This window comes from Coenobita brevimanus, chromosome 34, assembly GCF_032717465.1.
Source record: "Coenobita brevimanus isolate Jiangsu-jjx chromosome 34, ASM3271746v2, whole genome shotgun sequence".
Taxonomy (NCBI): Eukaryota; Metazoa; Arthropoda; class Malacostraca; order Decapoda; family Coenobitidae; genus Coenobita; species Coenobita brevimanus.
The window spans coordinates 18,741,365-18,749,027 of NC_136987.1; the positions used below are offsets into that span (position 1 = coordinate 18,741,365).

At 38.3% G+C, this 7,663-nt stretch overlaps 1 protein-coding gene across 1 annotated transcript; it reads right to left on the reverse strand.

The window, feature by feature from the left end:
• Positions 1-209: 209 nt before the first annotated feature.
• LOC145396012 (zinc finger BED domain-containing protein 5-like) lies at positions 210-2,106 on the reverse strand. Its single transcript, XM_080269478.1, has 2 exons — positions 1,815-2,106; positions 210-304 (listed from the first exon to the last, which is right to left on the reverse strand). Exons 1-2 carry the CDS (start codon positions 2,104-2,106, stop codon positions 210-212), a joined length of 387 nt encoding a protein of 128 aa, XP_080125604.1.
• Positions 2,107-7,663: the final 5,557 nt, after the last annotated feature.

Sequence of the window (7,663 nt, forward strand, 5' to 3'; positions counted from 1 at the left end):
TACTTTAGGACAGATGTTCCCAAACTTTATCATATCAAGGACCAGGGGTGGATCAGATACAACTGTATTTGTATTTTAGTTGTATTTAAATACATTTTCAATGTATTTGTATTTGTAATTGTATTTTGGCACCTAGAAGAAAAAGTATTTTGTATTTGTATTTGTATTTCGAATTTAAATGCCACGCCACTTTTGTCTGACTCGTTGCCTTAGATCACAGGTTCAGATCGAACATCAACGTGCATCTGGGGAGACTTGTAGCCGTGTCTCCTGAGTCCTGAGTCCCATGAGCTCTTGAGTTTTCCTATATTATCACCAGGGGTGGATCAGATACAAATATATTTGTATTTGAACTATATTTACATACATTTTCAATGTATTTGTATTTGTAATTGTATTTTGGCACCCAGAAGAAAAGGTATTTGTATTTGTATTTTTGCATTATAATGTCACAAGTATTTGTATTTGTATTTGACCTCTTAAAAATCAGTATTTGATCCAACCCTGTCAAGGACCCCCATACACACGAGCTCCAGCCGAGGACCCGCAACTAAACAAAGGTTATCATTAGCGTACCCTGTACATTGTACATGTAATATTTACTTATTCTTAAGTGAAGTAAGTATTAATAAATAAACCCATTTTTCTTTCCAATATTTTTCCATTGTTTTAAATCCAAACAGTGTAAATTTTGTGCAAACATTACCACAATAGACTAATACAATGTTATATCATCACTAAAAAACAAATTAAACATGTTTATCTCCGTATAAAAAAGCTCATAACTAAACACAAATCAGGCTATCAGGCATATCCTGTCTAGTGGGATGGATGGGCTTGGTGGCTGTTTCACAATTTATCAATACGGGGCTTGGTACTAGTGAATGCCAGACGCATGTCATTGTCTACCTGTAGGTGTGTTCTGTGCATGGTTTTCAATACTTTCAGCGTAGAAAATCCTGTCACTCACAAGTAGGTTGTGGCAAGTGGCAAAAGGCATTTCAAAGCCTTCTCAGTCAGGGCAGGATATTCATTTCTTAAGTAGATCCAGAACTATGACAGTGGAAGGGCAGAAAACTTTATTTTCATACCCTCATCATTTGATATTTCAATTAGTTCCTCTTGCGACTTCAGATCCTACCCCGGCTGCAAAAGGATCTCTAATCCAGATCAGGAGGGAGTTTTCAAGCTTAGGGAAACAGTCCCTGAAGTAGCCTTGCAGATGTGCTAAATGGTAAATAATAAGGGGCGTGATGCTGTCTGCACTAGAAGTCAGACATTCCTGGTGATTAAGTGGAAACATTTCAGTGACTTCTTCCTGGCATTTGCTTTCCCACAAGGAAACCTTATACTTGAATGCACGTACTTTGTCATGCACATTCAAAATGCAGAATTCAAGGCCTTGCATGCTCTTGTGTAGTACATGTAGATGCTCAAATATGTCTGCTAGATATGCTAACTTCATCATCCATGACTCATCCTTGAAATAGCTACTAAAGTCTGGCTTCTGTAATGAAAGAAAATCGGCCAGCTCTCTCCGCAGTGCAAAAACGCGATTCAAAACTGCCCCACGCTATAAACAGTGCACTTCAAGCCATGAAAATCAGCACCCATTTCATGGCAAAGAGCTTCAAAAAGTCTGTTTCAGAGGGTGTGCATTTACATAGTTTATTATATTCACAACAACCTGCAGAACCTGAAGTAATTCATCATCATTGCGTTTTGCAACAAGTGCTTGACGGTGGAGCATGCAGTGTGTGTTGACGACACTGGGGGCTTTTGCTTCTATGAAGACAACGATCCCATTACCGAACCTGTCATAGCAGTGGCCCCATCAGTGTACACACCCACACAACGAGACCAGTCATTGAAATTATACTCCATGTATTCATCCAAATTCCGAAAAACATCCTCCCCGGTAGTCCTACCCTTTATGGCTTTGAGTATCTCCTCAATAAATTTCCCCTCACTGATAAACCTGATATACAGAAGCAGCTGTGCTTCGTTTCCGACATCTGTGCTCTCGTCCAGTTGCAGTGCAAAGTACTCACAGTTTTTCACTTGCTCCAAAAGTTGTACACTGATGTCCTCGGCCATATCATCCATTCTTCTACTCAGTACTGTTCGATAAGGGTACCACATCAACCTGCTTGTTGACATTCTCCCCTCATGACATATCATGTGAGACAAAAAAAATAGGAGAAGGAGTGGCAATACCTCTAGGCTTTATAGCGGCAGAGCCAAGAAGATTTAAGTACAATGTGTAATGGTGGGCACATGGATACCAAAGTATCAATACTGCCGATATCAGGGATGAGCAGGGATGAGATAGAGAGAGAGAGAGACTGCGGATATCAGGGATGAGAGAGAGAGAGAGAGAGAGAGAGAGTCGGTGTAGGTTTTTTTTATTTGCTTATTAATTTTTAGGAGAGCTAAAAAAATATTAATTTATTTCATCGTGTCGCGGACCCCCTGGGGCCCTCTCGTGGACCCCAGTTTGGGAACCTCTGCTATAGATGGGAATATTAGTAACACTGAAGGTAATATACGAATCTGGCAATATCTGTCTATCAGTAAATTGTAAATGTTTGCTTTTACTAGCATTGGATGAGACAAGGCTGTTTTGTTCCCGTTCGTTGATCGTAGATTAGTCTTTTTATGGAAATGGCTGTGCTGAGTTGAGAGTTAAGAGATATTATACTTTGTTAATGGGTGTTTGTGTGTGAATGAACTGTAACGTGTTGAGTCATCTTCAGATGAATGGATGTGATTGTGGGTGACAGATAAGAGATCAGCACCAGAACTGATCCCTGTGGCATGCCGGCGTTAACTAAGAGGAAAGTAAAATATATATCATCTATTTTTACTCTTGTTTTTCTGTCGCTGAGATATGAGGAAATTAGAGGAACAAAAGACGTTAGTCCATAGCAAGGGAGTTTAGACAGCAGAAAACGATGCCATGCTCTGTCGAAAGCTTTAGAAATATCAAGGGCTACTGCATGAGTTTCTCCATGTTGGTGGATTGATTGATGGATGGTATGAATCAAGAGACTAAGTATGTCACTGGTGGATCTTTCGTGGCGAAAACCATATTCTCTGTCTGTCACTAATTAAGTTGTTGGATTCAAGATGCTTAACTATGTGCTTATCAATTAATATTTCAAATACTTCAGATGTGACATCTATTGGTCTGTAATGAGAGGGGTCAGAGGAACTACCTTTCTTAGGAATTGGGTGGATATTGGTTTCTTTCAATGAATTAGGGAATGAAGAAGTACGTATGCATAATCTGAATAATTTGGCTAGAACAGAGGCAAGTTCTGGGGAACGCTTTTTCAAAACAATTGGCGGTATTCCATCTGGGCCTGGAGCTTTCTTGATTGGTAAATTGGCTAGGGTGGATTATACGTATCTTGTCTGTATTTTAAGTGGAACAATTTCGGGAGAGTCAAGTTTTAGTACTGGGACGTTCTGGCAGACTTCCTCCATGGTAGAATTTCTGGCAAATGTACTGGCAAAGATACCTGCTTTCCCACGCGGGTCATTTGTAATGTTGCCATCTGAAGATTTTAGTGGGGGAATGGATGATGTCCTGTTATAGTTATTAATGAAAGAATTGGGAGTTGACCAGATTATTCTATCGTCAGTAAGGTTGTTAAGTAGTTTTGATGCTTGATTTTGAAGAAAGTTTGATTTAGCGAGATTTATTAAAGTTTTTGCATGGTTTCTAGCGATTTTAAATTGACAGAGTGATTCAGATGTGTTTCATTTTAAGTAAGAGTTAAATGCTAATGACTTTTGGGCCGTTGCTGCACAGCTGTTATCAAACCATTTTGGAGAGTTCGATCTTTTGGTGAACTGTTGATTTGGTATGAATAAATCCATACCAACTAGTATTAAGTCATTAATGTGGGACTTGGATAGAACTGACATCACTAGAGAAGAAAACTGCCATGGAATGCCAACAAGATAATTTCTAAATCCATCCCAGTTTGCCCTGTGAAAGTTCCATCGGGTCACACTGACAGGTTCAGAACGGGGAGGTTCGAGGGAGCTAACTAATGAGGCTTTGATGAGATTGTGGTCAGAGGATCCAAGCGGTGACAATACCTCTATCCTATATTGATCTGGATTATTTGTCATGAATAGATCCAAGAGATGGGCATTTTGGTCAGGAATATCTTGTGTTCTGGTTGGTTGCTTTACCAGCTGCGTGAGATTAAACGATTCTACAAACAGCTCGCATTCTAGATCACCATCGTCAATCCTGGCATAATGCAATAACCATTCAACATTTTGTACGTTAAAATCACCCAAAATGGTAGTTACGGTGCTAAGGGCAAGGTTAAGGTTACTCAGCTGTATGGATATGGAGTCAAATTCACTGTTCTGAAGAAGCGTTGGGGGAGCGATAGACTACACAGATATATTTGGTAACATTTAGATAATTTACTTTATACAGTGAGTAATCGAAATTAGCTGACGTGAAGTTTAAAACAATGTCAACTGCATATTCAGATATCTCCACCCGCAACCATTCATATAACTATGAACAAGTCTTCATTGGTTCCTTTCGCTGTCTGCAAGCAACACAGTAACAACCGCACACACCATATTGGTATTTTGTTTCTCACCACCCTCGCTCTCCATCTCACTCCATTTTATACCTCTCTCAAGTCCTGTCCCAGTATGTACCAAAGAACCACGGGAGCATCTATTGCATTATATCGTCAACATTTGTATTGGTCCATTCACACAAGCTTCATATATCCATGCAGATAAAGTATCTTTGCACAGTTAATTATTTTTCAAAACCCACTGTACTGTAAATGCTTTACCCATTTCACTGAATACAGTAATCACCTTACAGCTCCTCTCACATGCTGTTTTCGCTGTCTGTCTTACTACAAATATTTAGTGAACACCTACAGTGCCTTGTCACACTAAAACCCACTAATTCATAACTCATATCCTTCTGTGGTGTGGATGAGGATTTAAGGAAAGTGTTAGGTGTACTTTGAGATGGGTTGGTTTTGTGGAACGAATGGAGAGAGAGAGATTGATCAGGAGAGTGTGCATAAGGTGGATAGCGAAGGGTGATGAGGTGGCGTGCAGGATGGATAAGTACGTCAATGAAGAAGATGTGGAATGAAGGTTAGGTTGACTAATGGCAGAGGACAGGGCGACGTGGAAGTGATTTGTGGTGGCCACTCCTCCTGGGATTAAAATAACTGCTGCGGATCGCGTTCCAAGGGAAGATCGGTAGGTTGCATGTCTGATACACTGACCTTAGTTTAATCGGAATGTATAATTTGAACTTCTTATTCAGGGCTATGTGTTATGCAAACTGCCATAACTTACCCCATCTTTGGTGGATGATGATGATGATGATGATGATCAGAGGATTTGGGCAATTTGAGTACGTTAATCTGATCTGCTTCCCAGTGACAATTCAGAAATGACATGACTCACAACCACTAACCTCTTCACTGCCATGACCTATTAATATCATTTAGTTTTCATGCTACCTGCGATTTTATTAATATTACGAAAAACCTCTGGGTATGAAAGAATACATATATATATATATATATATATATATATATATATATATATATATATATATATATATATATATATATATATATATATATATATAACTCCTACATTTCGAAAATTTAATCGTGATACGAATAAAATCTTTAGGCGTAATCAAGAATAAAATGACAATATATCAAGGACTGATAAAATTTAATATATCGTACCAGAATATTTTTATAACTCAGTGCCATAGCTCAACCATGCCATTAATCACTACCATGATTAACACCAGTCTCTCTCATTAGCGTTGATACTCAAGTGTAAACTAAGCCTAAAATGTTGGAACTATCGATATTAAAGTTTAAGATGGTTGGATGGGAAACACACAAAGCATAAAATCTCCACACTGTCGTATTTATTTTTCATTCTTGCATCCGCCAGATGATTTTGTTTATCTTAAGAGAGATCTATCAAGCTAAAGGGGTAAGGTAACAGCCTTCAGCAACCGCAGGACTACCAAAAGTTCCTCGTAAGGTGAATACAATAGTTTATGGATGACAATAATAGACTGGTAAAAGACGTCACTGTAAAGCATGGGTAAATGACATCAGTCTCTCGTTAGCTGTGATAGTGTAATGTAATTCAAGAAGAAACAAGAAAACAGCAGGCAGAGAGCACATACCTCTGCCAGAGCCATTACCAGACAACTCAGATCACCGCCAATTTTAATGCAAGCCTCCCTTGGACAATGACCCATTTATCCACAAAATTTCATTGAAATCTGTCCATTACTTTTTGAGATAGCTTGTGGACAAACAAACAGAGACAAAGATGGGTGAGTACTTGACCTCCTTCGGCTCCGTTGGAGGAGATAAATAATGGTATTTTATAGTTGTCTGAGCAAAGTATGTTGGGAGGAGCACGCAGTGGGCAGCTTAACCCTTTCAGCATAATAACGAATATAATCTCATTACGACCAAGTGAAGTTGATTCCATTTATCTTTGGAGATTCTTTTTTTTTTTTTTTTTTTTTTTAACGAATGGTATTAGTTACAACCTTCATTAACCCCTTCATTGGGTTTATAGATTTTATAATTTTATTCTTACCATCTGTAGACTACTAAGATTAGGATAAGCTATCTCAAACGGATGTGGTTAGAAACAGCCTTTATTAGCCCCTCCACTTCAATGACGTACTTCTGATCTGTAACTGTGCCACCATGAGACAACTGTATTTACTTTATAATGTACGATGTGAACTGGAAGGACTAGATATGTCCCTCACTGATCCGTTCACCACCAGGGACTCTCCTAAGCTGAATAAATCCACTTGAAAATGACAAATATGAAATGGAAAAGAGCTCTTATCATTATGTAGAAGTTAATACAGTTTCATGTTAGATTTTGAATTCGAATATGTCACATTACAAAAGTAACAATATGTCTTGTATAAACAATGCGTGTGTATATTACGTCACACTGGGAATTTGATCGCTTTGCTTAGCATCATGTTCAATTAATTCCTCACTGAAAATATCTGAATATAGATAGGAAAATATATTTTGTATCAACGACGCATACATGTAATTCGTCACTCTGAGAATGTGATAGCATTACTTGGCAGTGCACTCATATAATTCCTTAATCTAAAAGTTTTCGAGTCCTATCAGAGGTCAGTATATTGTAGAAATCTCTCAAAAATCTGTATAATTCTTCACTCTTTGAACTCTGAATGTGTCACCAGTATGATATATGGTACTGAAATGTATTTGTTATGCTGTAAATATCTCAAAAAAATAATATATCAGTGACACGCTTTGTAAACTTGACTGCAGTGTGAGTAGTGCGTAATTTTGACTGACCATCTGCCATCGAGCCCCATTCTATGCTTCCTATCCAGCTGTAACTCTTTACCCTCTGAAAATTCAAATGATCTATTGATAATCAGGACGGTAGCTCTAGGAAATGTGTAGCCAATTATTCTTCACTCCTTACGTATCTGAGAATGATTTAATTCTCGCAAAAGTGAATACTTCATTGCTTCGAAATCAGAGCGCGCCATTAATATGCAACATGGTGTTAAGTTCACCCATAAGTTAATAACATTCTTCACTCACTGAAG